This window comes from Carassius gibelio, chromosome A17, assembly GCF_023724105.1.
Source record: "Carassius gibelio isolate Cgi1373 ecotype wild population from Czech Republic chromosome A17, carGib1.2-hapl.c, whole genome shotgun sequence".
Classification (NCBI taxonomy): Eukaryota; Metazoa; Chordata; class Actinopteri; order Cypriniformes; family Cyprinidae; genus Carassius; species Carassius gibelio.
Window position 1 is genome coordinate 12301359 of NC_068387.1, and position 19617 is coordinate 12320975.

At 36.6% G+C, this 19617-nt stretch overlaps 1 protein-coding gene across 1 annotated transcript; it reads right to left on the reverse strand.

Moving 5' to 3' along the window:
- Nucleotides 1-51: 51 nt before the first annotated feature.
- On the reverse strand, nt 52-16742 carry LOC127933610 (xanthine dehydrogenase/oxidase-like). The gene is made up of 36 exons (XM_052530698.1): nt 16600-16742; nt 16447-16504; nt 15956-16052; nt 15690-15798; nt 15378-15504; nt 15208-15269; nt 13027-13104; nt 12643-12738; nt 12382-12523; nt 11798-11890; nt 11451-11602; nt 11194-11287; nt 10616-10725; nt 9976-10160; nt 9691-9865; nt 9458-9547; nt 9209-9378; nt 8860-8986; nt 7439-7561; nt 6978-7074; nt 6610-6734; nt 5948-6081; nt 5754-5841; nt 5245-5331; nt 4911-5102; nt 4689-4834; nt 3903-3984; nt 3723-3818; nt 3518-3646; nt 3108-3182; nt 2983-3035; nt 2787-2901; nt 2579-2644; nt 2302-2490; nt 2048-2215; nt 52-775 (listed from the first exon to the last, which is right to left on the reverse strand). Exons 1-36 carry the CDS (start codon nt 16678-16680, stop codon nt 725-727), a joined length of 4062 nt encoding a protein of 1353 aa, XP_052386658.1. The 5' UTR covers nt 16681-16742; the 3' UTR covers nt 52-724.
- Between the last annotated feature and the right edge of the window lie 2875 nt (nt 16743-19617).

Here is a 19617-nt window from a genome sequence, read left to right on the forward strand (position 1 = left end):
AGGGGTTCCAGTCTGTCATGTTTTAACAATAGAAGACACAAGATAGGTGGATCTCGTCATTTTAATGCAATTTAAAGCTTTTGACATGTGACAAATGACAAATCTCAATATTGTTATCTCTATTATTAGATAGTTTCAGTTACAAAATGATTATAAAAATGGGATAAAATAAAAATGACTTTGTGCACAATTCATGTACACTTCATTACCTGTTAAATATAATAGAAATTTCACTAAGAGCACAGAGAGGTCAGATTTTTATTTTTTTTTATTCACAGAATAATCTGTTTAGGATCCAATCTTCAATCTTTCGGTTTCTTTGGCAAATAACGTTCATCACTCAATGCCTTTGTTCGCTGATGTGCGTTTTAAAATCCGAGGACCTTCAATGGCATTGTGAATTTCTGTTTGCAACCTGTTTACCTTTCATAAACATATTTCAGAGTGAAACAGGATGCTTAAAAGAATAAATGAATACAAAATGTGGGGTAGGACTTAATTGTTTCCATCAAGAGTTATGTGACTTGTGGGTGAAATGTGTATTGCTTAAACAGTTATTTAGCTATTAGTTAACATTATGCAACTGACCAGAAGAAGTATGATTAAAGACTACATGGAACTACATGGACAGATGAATCATACACAAATCCAGAAATGTGCATTAAGAAAGTTAAGTAAATAAGGTCCATTTCGATTCCAGGTTTTTTTTTTTTTTTGCTTTGTCTTACACCTGCACTGCCCATGGGGTAAAGGTGCCTGGATCTGCAGGAGGACACTAAAACAAATGCAAACACATGATGGTCAATAAACTTCAGTTGGCTCTGTCAAAAGCAGTCCATATGATCTCAAACAATAAAACCACAACAAAGCAGCTCCATGAATGCCACATTTGATTACAAGCTGCATATTGAGTTGAGTTGTACATATGATACGGATGTAATGGTGCACCGCGAGCCAGTTGAAAATCCATACAAACATGTGACTATTCAAATCGTTTGAGATTTTAGATGAATTGTGATTCAATTGGAGGTAAGAGTTTAATGAATCTTTCTCTGAGGGGAACCAACTGACCTTTAAAAGTTTAGATGATATTTTTCTTTTCAATTTGACTAATGCATATTAAAGCAGTGTTCATAAGCACTGCACTGATTTGTTTACATATGTAACCAAGGAAATGCTGTATTACCTGCTGTCAGAGAGTGAATTTGCATTTTAATTTTCAGTTCCATTCAGACATGTTTTATGTGGTACAGTCTCATAAAACTAAAGTTAGACAATTGTGTTTTTGCTTCAAATTTCTAAATTATACATCTTATTTAGATTGCTCATGCTGCATGTGTGTAGCATCTCGATTCAAACAGTGGTTGCCTCTAATTTTAAAAGGAAAGAACACAGGTAAAAATGTTTTTTTTTTTTTTTTTTTTTTGATTTGGGCTTTAGGGGTAGTGTTATCTGACTATTTCAATTTCACAAAGAAATGTGCAGCATTTTGTCCATGCAATAATAAATGGACACCTTTTCATTTAGAAGTTGTCTTTGTGTCTTGAAATTGCATCATTAAATCATTATCATGAATCGTATCACTTTGTGAGTTGAGTGAATCATTACATCCCTAGTTGTACACTACTGTACCATCCTGAGATATGGATTCGGTTTTATAAAGTTTTTAACAGAAGTTTTTTGATCCTTAACAAGGGCATTCGTTTTAATCAAAACACCATAAAATAACTATTTTCTAATTTATTATATTTTAATAAGTAATTTTTTCCTGCCATTCGACAGCCATTATTACTCCAATCTTCAGTTTCACATAATCCTTTAGGAATCATTGCCGATTAAGAAACATAAAAAAACAAAAAACATTTTTTTGAAATACAATCTTTTCTACTGTAATAAATGCTTTTACTGCCACGTCTGGTCATTTTTATGCATCTTGATGAATAAATGTGTAAAAAAATAAAATAAAAATAAGAAGTGAGAAAGCTTTGTGAGAATTATATGACCCCGAACACTAAGTTGACAGTCAACAGTAAAAGTAAATACATACCAGTTTAGTAAACTTGTCTTCACAGGCATTTCGTATCCGTTCAGGCGTGGCGGGGCTGTCCAGTCTGAAGGGTCCGGTCAGGCCAGACTCAGCCCTGGCAGCTGTGATGGCATCTTTAATGGCATAAAACACTGAAGCCGCCAGAAAGAGAGGAGGCTCGCCCACAGCCTGAGTACAAACACAGCCATAAGAGATACTGTAATAGACACAAACCATGATCTCACTGTGGAGTCAGTTGTTGTGATGCTTCTTACCTTTGAGGAGAAGATGGCCTTCTCATTAGGAGCGTCTCTGAGCAGCGAGACCTTTAATTCAATGGGAATATCCCCAAAAGAGGGAATCTTATACATGCCAGGTCCGCGAGTGTATAGGTAACCATCAGGAGAGTAGCGTAGCTCCTCCAGCGTGAACAGACCTAAACCTTGCATGAACCCGCCCTCCACCTGTGCACACAACCACAAATCATATGATATTTATCACAAATTGATACGATCGGTGTGTGATCTGTTCAAATCAGTTTAGATGAAATACCTGTCCGATGTCCAATGCTGGATTTAAACTCTTGCCCACATCCATAACTATGGACGTATGAAGATTCTGACAGGAGAGATAAGAAAAAAGGGAGTTAACCCCAAAGTTCAGATCTCGAATATATAATCTATTATGCAGACAAGTTGTCCTTTTGTATGTCAAACTGGCGTCTGAACATAACAGATACATGTTTCACATTTGGCATTACCTTGTGACTGCCAGTCAGACAGTCTATCTCCACCTCAGAGATGGCCACGCCATAACTGAAGTAGTTAAATGGCCTTCCCGAATTTGTGTCAAAATCATATCCAAGATCTGGAGTCCTATAAAATATAATCATTCTTAATTCTATGAGGAGCTACAAGATTTGAAATGTGAAAATTATGACAATTCGGAAAACATACTTGTAAAACCCATTGGCAGAGAGATTGACTCGGTCAAAATAGGCTGCTTTCACCTGCAAATGAGATTATAAGTGTCATATGTAAAATACATAAATATATATTACATGCAAAAACTAGATACTGACCCAATCCTCCCAGCAGCCTTTGGGGTTTTTGTCTTTGTAAGGCTGAAGTCTCTGTAGTAATGTCTGGCAAGCATTCTGTGGAAAATTAAAGGGTTTTGTGAAATTTTAAATAAATGTTTTCTATTTAAATACATTTTAGAATGAAATGTATTTCTGCCATTACTCCAGTTTCAGTATTACATGATCTTTCAGAAATCATTCTAATATTGCTGATTTGTCGATATTAAATACCGGTAGTCATTAAATTATTATGAATGTTGGCAGCAGATATGCAGCATAATATTTTTATTTGATGAATAGAAAAGTGTAAAAGTCATTCCTTTCACTTTTGATCAATTAATTATAGATTTAAAAAAAAGTGTACATTAAAAAAGCATCATAAACATGAATATCTGCTGCATGAGGCTTACGTAGATGGCCATGCCGTTAAGGTCGGAGGAGGCGGAGGCAGCTGTAGGGCTGGTGTTGGGAACTGTGTTCGTGCTGGTCTCTGAGATGTGAATCTTTGAGCAGGGGATTCCTAGAGTTTTACTGGCCACCTGCACGGCACATAAATATGAAGAGTGGTGACCAACATTTTAATACATTATTTTTGTTGTGTTTTGTTTGCATTACCTGGACCATTTTGGTGTGCAGGCCTTGCCCCATCTCTGTTCCTCCATGAGTTAGTAAAACCGAACCATCTGAGTACACGAGTACCAATGCTCCTGCCTGAATGAAAAATATCCATCACACACATATACCCAATAACCTCTTTCTAAAAATTCTTTAGTTCCTGAGAGGAAGAGGGCTGACCTGGTTAAGGAAGACAGCAGTGAAGCTGATGCCAAACTTGGTGGGAATGATGGACAACCCTCTCTTGGTCCAAAGGTGCTGCCTGGAATTGAAGTGTTACAGCAGTTCTTACCAAGCTTTGCAGTGCCTAAACTGATAACATTTCTACAGAGATATGTGGCCCTGGACCTCTTAAGTTGCATGTTAGCTATAGCCAAAAATACAATGTATGGATCAAAATGCTTGATTTTGCTTTTATGCCAAACATCTTTAGGATAGTAAGTCAAGATCATGTTCCATGAAGACATTTTGCAAATTTCCTACCGTAAATATATCAGAACTTACATTTTGAGTAGTAATATGCATTGCTAAGAACTTCATTTGGACAACTTTAAAGGCGGACCCTTTTTTGCACCCTCAGATTCAAACAGTTGTATGTCGGCCAAATATTGTCCGATCCTAATAAACCATATATCAATGGAAAGATTATTTATTCAGATTTCAGATGTTTAATGCATGTCAATAATTTGATGTGCTTTTGCCATTATGAGTATTTGTTTTAAATTAGTTTTAGTAATGTGAGCAACTGAAGGAGAGAAAAAGAACTTATTTTTTCATTTGTAATTTATACATTTGTAAATTTTATATTTATATGTATTAATATGGTTTCTTTATTTACATTATTTTTCTTGTCTTATGTCAGAAAATCTTTTTTTTTTTTTTTTGCACCGAAAATATTAATGTAATTCCCACTTCACTTATATCAACAGACTCATAATATCAAAGCTATCTAAGAATTGTTCTGACCTATTGTATTGTTCCACGGCCTCCTTGCGCTTGTTGAAGTCTGAGAGCTGCATGCACTCCTCCCAGCAGCGATCGATGGTGAACTGGTCCAGACGCTGACTGAAGGGTGTGAAATCCCCCTCCTTGTACAAGTTTATCCTCCTCACCTGGAAGTAGTAGGAGACTTGAATATTCATGTATGGACTGTATGGACTATGAGAAAATGAAAGATGCAGTATGAACCTCTTCAGCAGGCAGACCACAGCTCAAAGCCACATCACTCATCCAGCTCTCTGCGATCATCATGCCCTGCGGCCCACCAAAGCCTCTGAACGCTGAGTTAGACGGCAGGTTGGTTTTACACATGTAGCCCGTGCCATGAATGTTAGGAATGTTGTAACAGTTATCCATGTGGAATAGTGCCCTCTCCAGGATCTGTACATTGAGAGACACGATACACATTTATGCTTGGGATGTAAGAAAGAATATCTTGTAATGCGTCAAATAGACCACCAGGGGTGTCTCATGGACCACCGTTGATACTGTAGATGTTCAAAACTTTAAGGTGCATACTCACTGACAATGACAGGTCCAGGGAATTGCCTGCGTTGCTGTAGAGCGTCACATCAAGTGCCATCACTCTTCCATTGTTCATGTACCCAACCTAGACATCAGATTACAGAGTGTGTAAGAATAGTCTAGCAAGGACAATAGGGTGACCTTTTTTCTTTAACATGTCCTTGCAAAAAATATTGTCTGGGTTTTTGCTTTGGTTTCCTATTTTTTTATACTTGCTGAAGGTAATGACCAAAAAGTAGTTTGTCAAACAGTGTGCAGGAATTTGTACAAAATCGACCAATCGTGTGCAAGTCACTGGTGTGCAAGAAGGTCAAAGATTGAGTCACATAGTCAAAGCAATGCAAATATGCACACATACAATGCACGAGGACTGTAGAGAGCATGACAACAGGAAAACAAAGCCAAAACACAGACATTTTAGGCAGTTTAGATATCCAAGCCAGTACAGAGAGGATGTTTAGTCTACCTAAAGGACAACATCTGGCTAATTTGTCCAAAAAAATTCACCTTGTAATGTCCAAAGAATGGATGCCGACCACCTGTGACCAGCATGTCCTCATCGCGATCTAACATACAGCGAACTGGCCGCTTGATCCTAAAAGACAAAGGCCAAACTAAATACCCTTCACATTGTTACATATGACATCACTTTATGTAATTAGGCACATTGTTACATTAGTTTGTGTTACAAATATTCATACGTATGAGCGGCAACAGCGACCACTGTGGACAGAATGGTGCTCCGACTTTCTTTCCCTCCAAATCCTCCTCCCATCCTCTTCACACGACACACCACCCGGTTGGCAGGCACTCCCAGAGCTTTAGCCACTAGGGCCTGAGGCAAACACAGCACATTATTTGCATTAAGACAGTCCAATCTATATATCTCATCATTAATAATCCTATCATATTTTTGTTACTACTGTAATCTCTCTCTCTCTCTCTCTCTCTCTGTCTGTCTGGGATTTTCTGATTTGGGCTTGCAAAAACCTTCTATCATGATGCTTATTAATTTTTTTTAATTATTATATGATTTTTTTATATGAATTATGTAAATATTATTTTAAATATTATTTTTAATTAAAAAAAAAAAAAAAAAAATATATATATATATATATATATATATATATATATATATATATATATATATATATATATATATATATATATATTATTTTACATTAAATAACAAAATAAAAAATAACTCATTTTACAAATACATTTCAGATACTTTTAACCTTTTCAGGTACAATTAAAAACACAATTCTGAGATATAATTAAAATGTCAATATTTTGTCAAGCTACCATCACCATTTAATGTCTTGCACCAGTTCCCTACAGAGAGTGATTTTCTTTTGTTTACTTGAGTCTTGGAGGCCGCCTGTGTGGACACAAACAGCTCCATTTCTCCATCCTCTCCACGAGGGACAGCCAGCGTGCAGTTAGTCTCCAGATAAAAGTGTTCCTGTCCTCCAATGTGCATCTCACCTGCAGAATCACATAATTAGAGTCAGCTCATGAAATGAAAGGGGAACAGGTCTGAACAAGTATCGTTTAAGGTATAGAAATGGTGTAAACTGCAGATCTATCACAGAATTCATGCAGACAGACTATTTCATGGGAAAAAAAAGTTTTTAGATAATGTGAATGTTTTATTAGATAACTTTCATTCTTCAGAAAGAGCCTCAATGCAGTGTGTCTCTATCATGTTAAAAACAACCGTGGTTATACCATGCAGGATGTGATCAGAGTCTTTGAATCCTTGTGCAACATCTCCTCTCTCTATACTTCTCACCGGCTGATAGAAGGACTTGTTGGCAATAGCATCCTGTTTAAAAGAGTGAACGCAAACATGTTAACAAACCAGTCAAGCTTATCTTTATGCTTTATGTGTATTTTTGCACAAGCTGTTTGATCATTTTTGATGTGAGAAAATGGCTTCTGTCATGTTTGTTTGCATGTTTCATGTGCTCTCCTGTTTAGGTCTTTTGTTTTTCAGCTCTGTGGGCTGAAGTCTGCTCAGATGTACCTACTTTTGTGCTACTTTCACATTTTTTGTAAATAAAGACCATTTTGAAAACTTGCTGGCTGTGCTGCATTTGGGTTTTGTACACCACACATGACAAAACCATGGGCCATAGCTAGATGATTCTGTCGGTGTGTCTGTGTGTGAATGTGGAGTAAATACAAACCTGTATGGTGACAATCACAGGCTGCAGTTCCTCATAGTTGATCTTCACAGCTTTGGCTGCTTTCTGAGCATGGCCCTGTGTGTCTGCCACAATGGCCCCCACTATATGTCCAACACATGTGACCTAGCATGAAAAAAATCATTGTGAGGAACAAAACCATAAACTCTACATCTATAAACAAGTTACAAATCATATGCATGTGACATAAATTAATCAAAAGTTTGGGGTTAGTAAAAGTTCTAAATGTTTTTGCTCATCAATGCTGCATTTCTTTAATGAAAAATACAGCAAAAACAGCAACATTGTGAAATATTATTATTAAAATGTAAAATATATTTACTTTAAATATACTACTTTGATATATTTTAGACTTCAATCCTGTGATGAAAAGCTGAATTTTCAGAAGTCTTTACTCCTGTTTTCAGTTTCTTATGATCCTTCAGAAATCATTCTGATATGCTGATGTAGTTCTCAGGTAACATGTCTTATTATTATCAAACATTTTTAGCTGCAAAATTTTTTGCAGAAACCATTTTTTTCTGAATTATTTGATAGATAGAAAGTTCAAAAGAATAGTATTCATTTGTAATAGAAAGAAGTCATTAAAAGTCTTCACTGTCATTTTTAATTAATTGCATGAACATATTAATTATTCATGTAATAAAAGAAAAAAAAAATTCTTAATAAAAAAAAATCTTACTGACCAAATTTTTTTGAAAAGCAGCAGTTTATGTCAAAGATATATCAACCATTCAAATAATTGTAAATAAAATTGATTCATGCATTTATGGAAGCCCAACTCCACCTTGGAAGAAAAAAGGTTATTGTGAAGTATATCACAATAGCAATGCTATTTTTCATAATTGTGAGTTAATTTCTCATAAATTAGGCTTTATATTGCACAGTGTGACAGGGATTTTTTCTTTTGAAACTGACAATTAACTTTATTTTTTCACTCTGAGACATAGACAGGCTTCCATAAAAAAGAGCAATAATGGCGTTATTTTATAGGGTAAGATTATTTTTAATTTTGCTCCGTCCAAGATGCTCAAACATTTAAGCACATGTTAAAGTGTAACTACATCAATAAATGATTATGTCATAAAAATGCCTGATCATAGAATGGTCTACACTGCAATCACGTGAGATACATTTTGCATGGGAATCCATAAATATCTGTCACTTATACATGATGCCATTTACTACAACTTCCAAGTGAGACACTCTATTTTGTGTAATAAATGTTAAAGCCATTGTGTTATTGTCACCTTATGCCTGATCCACTCTGCATCATAACTAAAAACTAATGCTAAAAAGGCAAATACTGTGATAATCAATTGAATAACTGTTTGTGTAAAAACATTTCTCTTTATAAATACTGCACAGAGAATTCACTTCAAATCAAGAAAATAAAAAAACACCTTATCATCTGCAAAAACTGTCTCATCATAAATGACAGGTCCTGTCAAGTTACTTCCTGGGATGTCTTTAGCAGAGATAAATGCAACCACTCCAGGAACTCTCATTGCATCAGAGGTGTCAATGGATCTACAAATATAAACGCATACACACATAGTTAACACCTAATCATGGATAATCATCATTTCAGGTCACAACAGAGTTCAGAACTTAAACTTTTATGACACGTGAGTCATAAAAACAATGTAGGTTCTCTTTAACAACATCAATGTGCATCTGAAAAGTCATATACTTAGCTTTAACCCAACACTAAATCATTCTAAAACAGGATGTGTGTCCTTTTCAACCAACTTTATGAGTGCATGAGCTTTAGTGCTGGTAACCAAAGCCAAGTGGAGCTCATTTTCATAACAGGGGATGTCGTCACAGTAGATCGCCTCTCCTGTGGCATGCTTAAGTGCAGAGATGTGCATCATAGGGTGACCCACAACATCATCACTATTATGCCTGGGGGGAACTGCCTGAAAACAAGGAAATAAAGTTAAGCAATTAACAAAAACAGTGCACAGATAAAGTTGCTAAATGCCTATTTATGTGTACCTGGTAGAGCTGTACACTGGACGGTGAATCCAACTGGAAGAGCTCAGTAGCAGTAGCATATTCGGGTCGGACGTCTTCCAAAATAACACCCTGTAGAGTTAAAAAGAATAAAATCTTTTGAACAACTTTAGAATAACTTTTGAACACATCTGTAAATAGCAAAAAAAAAAAAATATATATTTATGAATGGTGTAAAATCATTGTGTAAGTGTGGAAAACACAGAATAAAAAACCTCCATTCGCAGGTCCAGAGCCAGTTTGTGCTGGACAGTGAGGAAGAACTTGTAGAAAAGGCTGATAGTCAATGTGCGTCTATATGTCACCATCCCACCAGGAGCTGAAGGCGACAGACTCATGTCCTCGGCCAATGACGTGCAGGCTTGCTCTAGAAGCTCCTCGTTCCATTGTCTGCAATCAAATAAAGATTTTGTGAAACTGATGCATCGACTCTGTTGTGATTCTTGAATGAGGCTGAATGTCAGAAAAGAATATTAGAAATTTGCTAGAAAATCCTTCACCTGTTGAGTAACCGGTTGCATGTGGCCGTGGCAAGGACAGTGACAGGGGCCATTCCTCCATAGCTTATACGGATACTCTGCACTATATTGGATTTCTCCTTGAACAACACATTCATCCCACATGTGACAATGGCGATGTCGTCCTCTTTGCGAGTAGACTGTTTAAAAGCTGAGAAGTACTGGCCCTGAAACACACAAATTTACTCCAAATTGAATCTATTTCATGTCAAATATGAATCTCAACACTGTTCAAAAGTTTTGGTTGGTGTTTTTTCTTTTTTTCTTTTCTGAAAGAGGTTTTTGTTGCTCACCAAGTCTGCATTTCTTTTTTCATTCTCCAGAAATCATTCTTACATACTGATTTGCTCAAGAAACATTTATTGTGAATAAAGTCCCCCTTTAGCAAATCCATGCATTTTTGTAAGATAAATATCCAGATTTCAAATGTAATAAACACTTCTTTTTTTTTCTCACTTCTGCTGTGTTTTGGATCTCAGCAGTCTGGATGCCTTTTCACTTTCATTACATGCAAAAGAGCAGCCAGTAGATTTTCCAACATCTATTTTGTATTCCAAAAAGTCATATGGGTATAGAATGACAAAGTAAATTATCAATCACAGAATTTTTTTCAAATGCAGACCTTTCTTGTGTACGGAATCTCAATGGACAACAGAATCTCCTCCGACTTCAAAACAGTCTTCCTATAACCAGGGAAGAACTTGTCATCCATTTCAAGAACACGTTTCTCCCCTTTAAACATCAGACAGAGATTTTTGATAGAATGTTATATACATTATATACATACATTGAAAGTTTGTCATTAGTCAACCATTGTCATAAATTACACAGAACAAAGGACATGGACACAGTGTCAATAAAACTAGGGTCAACACCCCACAGTATATGTTACTAGGTTTATACATTGAATTGCAAAAGTCCTGTTAACCATAGCTTTCAGTATCCTTAACCCCTTCCCTTTATACCACAATCATCCAAACACTGAGAAACTGTACTATTATTTAAGAGAATCCCTAATTTAGACTTTATCGACATAATTCAGACTTCAGCAGGACTATATGGTAAATGACTGCATACTGTGGAATAAGGGATCATAGGACTGTTTTCTCTAAATAGACTGCCTCTGTATTCTGTGTCAGTTCATGAAACGTACAACCTTTGAACCTTGCACAGAAAAAAAACAACAAGAAAGCATTGCACCTTTGGACATCACCGTCAGCTTGCAGCCAGCTGCCATAAACACAGGGTTTAGGTCTGAAATGGGACTTGCAGTCATTATATTGCCACCAACAGCCTGAAAGCATAAACAGGAAAGGAGCATGCTACTTTTAATCAGTCAGAATCACTTTTTGTCATGTAAACAAACAATGCCATTAAATTAACAAATGACAGTCATTTTCAAGTCCATTAACTTCTAAAAAACACTTTTTGATTTCAGGGAGGGACACATGACATACCGCAACATTTCGGATCTGCTGTCCTGCAAACCAATGCAGCTGCTCAAGAACAGCTTCGAAGACCTCCGTCTGATGAGCAGGCAGCTTCTTCACCGCTGCACGTAACACGTCCCCCAGCACAGTCAACGTCACTGATGCACCAACCTCAATGCCTGTGAGCCAAACACAAGCCGAGATTAACTGTCAATATAACTGAACCTAGACAGTGAAATACCACTTAAAGACTAGACTGAAGATCAGACAATTGAATGAATATACATTTATTGTATTGACAAATAATATTTGCTTTAAACCATCCAACAACATACTCAAACAAAAGCATCCCTTTAAGTATCTGACTCTCTCACCATCCTGAGTGTGCTGGATTATGTTTAGTTCAGTGATGTAAGCTGGTGCCAGAATCACAGGGTAAAGAAGGTTTTTAAACTTCATCTCAATACCTAGAAGAGGGACTCAAAGAAATTAAAATCAGCCATGCATTCTGCATTATGTTCTTAGAGAACTCCACAAGTTTTTTTTAGAATCATTCAGCATTTTCACTGAAACAGTTGAATGAATGATTCATTCACTCGTCATTAAATATGTAGCAACAATGTTACATGCCAAAACAAAACAAAAAAAACTGAAAATCACTGACAGCTTTTGGCTGCATCTGAAAATGCATACATCCCTACAATACAGTATGTAAAAAACAATAAGTTAATTGAGTATGTCAGAATTCATAGTATTCATATGACAACAGTAGGACAATGTCAGCATGATAAATGTAATACATCCTGATTACAGTGTTACTACATAACAAACTTTTTTAATGGTTGTGAAATAGACGAAAGAAGCACCCACTCTGAGAGTATCCAGTTTCGGATGCAGTCCTTGTCTAGAATGGGCAAACACAAAGCTGGGTGATTCTAATAATGTACATGTGACTCACCAACTTCTGTGTTTCCAACCACTAGTTTAGCGTTCGGATAGGTCGCCTTTAGCTCCAAGAGCTCTTTGAGGGAGCAAGGTTGAATCCAAAGCACTCGTTCTCCAACAAATCTCAGCTCTCTCTGGGGCTGTTTACTTAGACTCTGTAGAGCACAAATATAAAACATTTAAGTGTTGATTCATCTATTTAATACATTAATCAGCTTCATTTTACTATGATGGTTAATCAATGCAGATTAAACCTTTTTTTTTTTTTACGAACCATGAGCTCAGGTGGGAAAATGATCTCTTGTGTTGGGTCCACTGGTATAAACTCTGACTGGTCATACAACTTCTGAGCTGGAAGCATTGAATTGACCTAAAAGTTGAAAAAGAAGTGTTGAATTATTAGTAAAGCCCTTAGATAACATTCAGTACTGATAGGTAACTGTGACTGTAAAACAGTGATCTTGAAGCATCTACTGTTGGTTTGACCTCACATGAGCGTGGGTTCAAACATGTGAGTGGTTTCCTATGAGACTGCCTTGTCATTGATTCCCTAACCAAGAATGCTACAGGTTTATTCTAAATGGCAAGGCTTTAGGACAGAAATGTGTTTGTACTAAGAGAAAACAGAGCATGGTGTCTGGATGTCTGTTCTAGTCACATTGACATGCTCTTGTATGTGTTCATTTGTCATGCAGCAGCCATTAGTTTGTCCTTTTCCACCACAACATCCCCCATCCTGAAATTAAAAGAAGTAGATACTAAAATATATATTTAGTTGCACAAACTGCAAGACATTTGGTCATGAGGCAATTCCAACCAACAATGAAAAAAAGGTTTTCTCACATTTTGCAAATTCATGAGAAATTCGGGCAAGTGAATACAAGATATTTCCATTTATAATGCAACACTTTGTTGGCATTAATGGATGTGCATTAGCATGGTTTAAATCGTACTTATATGGCCGCCATCAGTTCGTAGCAGTGAATGAAGATGAATCATATTGATCACAAGTGCAGTATGGAGTACCTCAAGGCTCAGTGCTAGGGGCGCTACTCTTCACGCTTTATGTGTCTTGAGAGATATCATCAGGAAACATCTTACTAGAACCAGGAAGTATGACCATATTAGCCCGGTCCTGTCAACACTGCACTGGCTCCCTATCAAACATCGTATAGATTTTGAAAAATTGCTCATTACTTATAAAGCCCTGAATGGTTTAGCACCTCAGTATTTGAATGAGCTCCTTTTACATTATAACCCTCTACGTCCGCTATGTTCTCAAAGGCAATTTGATAATACCTAGAATATCAAAATCAACTGCGGGCGGCAGATCCTTTTCCTATTTGGCGCCTAAACTCTGGAATAACCTACCTAACATTGTTCGGGAGGCAGACACATTCTTGCAGTTTAAATTTAGACTAAAGACCCATCTCTTTAACCTGGCCTACACATAACATACTAAAATGCTTTTAATATCCAAATCTGTTAAAGGATTTTTATGCTGCATTAATTAGGTAAACCGGAACCGGGAACACTTCCCATACCACCCGATGTACTTGCTACATCATTAGAAGAATGACATCTACACTAATATTAGTCTGTTTCTCTCTCATTCCGAGGTCACCGTAGCCACCAGATCCAGTCTGTATCCAGATCAGAGGGTCACAGCGGTCACCCGGATCCAATACGTATCCAGACCAGATGGTGGATCAGCACCTAGAAAGGACCTCTACATCACTGAAAGACAGTGGAGACCAGGACAACTAGATACAGATCCCCTGTAAAGACCTAAGATGTCCACCAGTACAAGACCACATGAAATAGATGATTCTTCTGCACAATCTAACTTTGCTGCAGCCTGGAATTGAACTACCCCCCCACAACTGAGCCTGGTTTCTCCCAAGGTTTTTTTCTCCATTCTTTCACTGATGGAGCTTCGGTTCCTTGCCGCAGTCGCTTCTGGCTTGGTTAGTTGGGGTCACTTCATCTACAGCGATATCGTTGACTTGATTGCAAATAAATGCACAGACACTATTTAAACTGAACAGAGATGACATCACTGAATTCAATGATGAACTGCCTTTAACTGTCATTTTGCATTATTGACACACTGTTTTCCTAATGAATGTTGTTCAGTTGCTTTGACGCGATTTTTTTGGATATTTTGTTTAAAGCGCTATATAAATAAAGGTGACTTGACTTGACTTGATAACATCTCCACTGTGATTGGTTGGATTAGTTCTGTCTTTGACAGCAAAATCCAGCCGAATGTTGTGTAGTGTGAGCTTGACTTAAGTAGTTTATATTTGTAAATGATCATTTGGATATACATACATATAATAATAAAATAGTTGTTCTCACCCCTTATTTCTAGGTTACTCTAGTAGCCTGTTTGTGTACTGTTTAGCTTGCAGGCTTTTATTACTATCAAGTTTAAGAATTTTTTTCTGTTTTTGATTTTTCCTTGTTATTGATTTTTTTCTTGTTCACGCTTGCATGTTTTCACCCTCCAGTCCTTCCTTACAACCTGCCAGCCAGACCGGTTCAACGTTTATGAGCTGAAAGCACTGGGTTCCAGTGTTCCTCAACTTATCTCTTTGATTTCTGTGCCCTTAGCTGTTGTTGGACTGTTTTACACTTCCCTTAGCTACTTGTGCCTTGTCTGCTGTTTTGTTCAATTCATTCAATTTTATTTGTTTTAGAACAGTTTATTCGTTTTTTATCATTAATGATTGCAAGTAAACATTCAATGTAGAATCCCAGGAAACACTTTTATATTATATTTATAATAATAATAATTATTATTATTATAGCAGGCCTTACTCAGTTGTTATTTTACCTTTGTGAATGTTCTGTAGCCTTCTAGAATAGGTCTGTAGCCAGTACAGCGACATAAATTGCCTGCGTGCAAACGATTTTAAAACAAAAAGATTTATTTAGAAAAAATATGTATTACATTAAGGGATACATTTTAAAAAAGATGCAAAAGTTACAAGACTCTTACTATACCTTGAAAGGCCTCCTGAATGTCGTGCATGCTGGGTCGAGGATTGTTTCTCAAAAGAGCGTACATAGACATTACAATTCCTGGAGTGCAGAACCCACACTGTGACCCATGTGCCTTTGCAATTCGCTCCTGGATTAAAAAAGATTGTTGTTAGAGCTACTGCACCACAAATGAGCAGGACACAAGCATATAAAGTGATACAGCTCTTGTTAAAACTGTCTGAATGGAGGAAATAAAGAGCACTTTAATGTTATAGTGTGACATGCTTTTATCATAATTATCTGCAATTCTGAGAGAATAATATAAAACTGTACCTGTACAGGATGGAGTTTGCTTGCCACACTGCCGATGCCCTCCACGGTTGTTACTGCACAGTGATGCAAAGAGCATAGAGGAGCCAGACAGGCATTAACTGCATGGTGACTTAAAGAGTGCCGTTAAGGACATAATTATATAACTGTGGCATATGTTTCAGAATCCTTTACTAAAGATATATCAATTATTAACAGCTATCATAAACCTGTTATGTGCTTTAAGGACAGAAATACACTTTTTAAGATGTGAGTGCATAAAAAGATACATAATCCGGTTTTGATGTGGATGATATTTGGACACCATAACAGTGCAGGCTCCACAACCTCCTTCAGCACATCCCAGTTTGGTTCCCGTCAGACCCACTGCAATTGTCAGCACTAAGGAAAACGGCTTAAAAACAATCACACTGAAAAAGGAAGTGAAACCAGATCAGTGTATAATTACAAAGTACAAAATAATGCCAGTGTATGATTTCAGGGTCAATAACAGCAGCTGGCATGCTCTGTATTCATAAATGGGCATGTTTGGATCAATAAATCTTATTTTGTTTGACCACATAGCAGTTGTGTAATTAATTACTGAAGATTTACAAATTATAAATACATTCTGTAAGTGCAAACTACGTTAAAGAGTGATTTATATCTAATCTAAGATATAATCTAAGAGTGATTTATATCTAATCTATTGTATAATATTTTATAACTTTTTAGATAAAACAGAATTCAGATCCAACAGAACAGCAGATCAAAAGGATACAGCTTTTCCTAAGATATATCAAGAGCGTTATCTCAGGCTCAGCATTCTTTTCAGTGATCTGCACAGAATTAATAATGGAAAACATGTTATTGGCTATACTGGCAATAAAGATGCAACACATTAAACAATGTAATTATTAAATTACCCAATTACCTTTTTTCCATTAACGAAAAAAACAAGGTCATCCCCTGTAGTCTTAAGTTTGATGTTAGTCTCTTCCTCTGTGAACGACATTTTAATGCCTACTGTTCCTCAGAACATATCAGTGAGATGATCGCTGATATGAGTCAGTGTACAAACTCTGAGCGCTGTGTCACATGACCAGGTTCCTATCAGCTCCCATGAAGTGTTTTTGTTTGGAGAACGACATGAAGGAGGGGTAGAATGCTACACGAAACCTCACAAGTAGACTTGAAAATTGATTACTTCCCTTTGTGAAAACGTATGAAGTTCAGCTCAATATCCAAAACCTGGCAATCATGACAATTGTAGTTAACGAGAAGATATAATAGCCTAACATAATGATTATATTAAGTTTAATGGGGCTGTTTTATAAACATTGCGAAACGAAACATGAAATGCCTTGGCACACAATTTTTTTTTTTTTTTCTTCAGGGCGCAGTCTGTTGTGGTTCCTGAAATATGAAATATAACCACTGGTATGTGTAATGCAGATATATATCTATTTGATCTAGATCAGTATGTAGAATCAATTTACACTCAGAAATTGACAGTAAAAAAATACAAGGAAACGGTAAGTAGCTTGGCTATAACATTGAATTAAACATAAATTTGAAGTAAACTGATATTGTATTAATGATTGTGATTTTAACAGTAAAAGGCTGTAAAATGCTATAGTATAAACCTGTTAACTACTTTCCATACTATATACTGGTAATAAATGTTATTACATTTAATGTAATTGTACAGTAAAATACTGTATTTTTGCATGACACTTCATATTTGATGTTTTGATATAACATGTTTCTTAGTTTTTCTTATCAGTTGTGTACATTAGGGTTTAATCTTACATCTAATGTTGTTAAATGAATGTTTATTGCATTATTACAATATCATGTGTGTCACCATGATGGGGTTTAGTGTTTGTGTGCATGACACTGTGCACTTTCTATATAATTATTGGCCTCCTCAGCTCGTAGAAAAGCTGTTTGTGATGAGCTTTGGTTCATCATGTGAATTTTCCATCACCACCAGTTTTTGGAGGTTATCAGTGCATTACAATGGTTCAACACAGATATTAACACTTCAATATGTTAATATATAAGTTCTGGCAACCACTGCTGCTGGCATTTTACTGTAAATGTCACAGATTTGTTTTTTACAGTGATAAGCAAATCACACAGTAAGATTTAAAACAAAATTAATATTTCAAAAACGTTTGATTTAACCAACATGTAGCAAGCAAGCTCTGTTGTTGCTTTTGTTAAATAACTTTTTCATTAAAGCTGAGGTTTGTTCAGTTCAAATCTATGACATGAGATTTCAAATATTCAGTAACAAGAAAAGCTCAATCTTACCAACACACAATACAAACTGTTTGAGGTAGCCTATTTGTTTGCTGTTTATTTCTTCCAGAGTTTCTTACATGGCCAAAACGAACAGAATCTGCGTATTGAGGTAAGTTAGGTCTTATTTTCACATTCCTAATCCATACAACATTTATAAACTTCATAACATTTATTACATTTGTGCATTGAAATACAAATCTAAAATAATTGACTATGCTGATAACAAATAATTGTGTTAATGTTGGGTAAAGACTAAGATGATATTGCATTAGAAGTATTTTTTTCCATTCTTTGCGTAATTTTACATGCTTTCAATAATTAACTAATAAGACAAATATTGAAGAAAAAAAAGACAATAATGGCAAATACTGATTATATACCCATCACAAATATGCTCCTCGTTATATCTTTAGCAATTGTACACAATACTCTTGCACATCAGAGTAATGGTAGTGGCAATAAATGGCATGTTCCTGTGGCTCAGTGGCAGTGTTGAGTACTCGAGACTCGGACTCGGTCTTGGACTCGGTCTCGAGACCGTATTTTAATGGTCTCGGTCTTGTCATGGACTCGTGTGCATTTTGACTCGGTATTGACTCGGACTCGAACATATTAGGAATCGGACTTATGCCCGAGTCCACTCGAGTCCCAATCAAAATATTTCATGTGACATGAGACGTTAGGCCAGCGACACACTGGATGCATGGCGCAAGCGTCTCAACTGCGTGGCGTGTCTGTTTTTAATTCGGCTCCCATGTTAACAGGTTAGAGCTTGCAGACTGCCTGCGTGAGAAGCGCATCCCAGGCGCAGCTCGAGCCGCGCGGAAAATGCGTGCATGCTAGAAATAGAACCGACGCCTATTTTCACGCGAACACGCGCGCGTTGGAAGCGTTTCCAGGCAAAATAAACTAGGAAAATATGTTTATATGTCACTTGTGTCATTATGTACACAAATACATATTAATTCATGACATTTTGATATTTGAAAGTCTATAGGTTGGCATAAATTCAGATATAAATGTAATTTAAAAAAATAAATAAAAAATAAACGATTTTCAAATATTGCACCTGTCAAACATACTCTATTTTGCAAGAGCCTGGTTTTTCAGCGGCCTCTCCCTATGTCATCTATAGCAGAAGCAGCGCGCCAGCGCTGCGTCAGACACGCTTCTGGTGTGTAAAGACACAGAAAACGCGAAGCAGCCACCACGCTTCTAGCATGCAGCAGAGACGCCACGCAGCCAGTGTGTCACCGGCCTAAATTACCCTCCTGCCATCCGCCTGTAGTGATCCCGCTTTCCAGAAAGCCACATTGCTACATTATTTCTCTCAACTGTGTTATTTTTACAAAGTAGGACAAAATGGTCACAGAAAAAAACTAATATTGTTTAATTAAGTTATATAATGAATACAGACACAGACTGACTGTCTCAACACTAAACATCTCCCCCCCAAAAAATTTCTGACAGAAGGCATTGAACTTATATGGCATTTCATCCAGCTTTCTTCCCCTGGCACATACACACTTTTGCATGAAATTTTCCTGGACAGTCAGTCGGCTCTTGTGTGTATGCCCTCCGTAACTAAAAAAACTTCGACTAGTGTGTATTTTACCCTGCATTAAAACCCACCATCCAGTGA

What these genes read in the sequence shown, in the direction of transcription:
- LOC127933610 (XM_052530698.1), bottom strand. Translation starts at nt 16,680, where the DNA reads ATGTCGTTCACAGAGGAAGAGACTAACATCAAACTTAAGACTACAGGG. An exon ending in ACATACAAGAGCATGTCAAT is followed by an intron (nt 12,739 to 13,026) that starts GTGACTAGAACA and finishes TTCAACTTTTAG; the next exon opens with GTCAATTCAATGCTTCCAGC. An exon ending in CAGTTTTTGCAGATGATAAG is followed by an intron (nt 7,562 to 8,859) that starts GTGTTTTTTTAT and finishes TTTTCATGCTAG; the next exon opens with GTCACATGTGTTGGACATAT.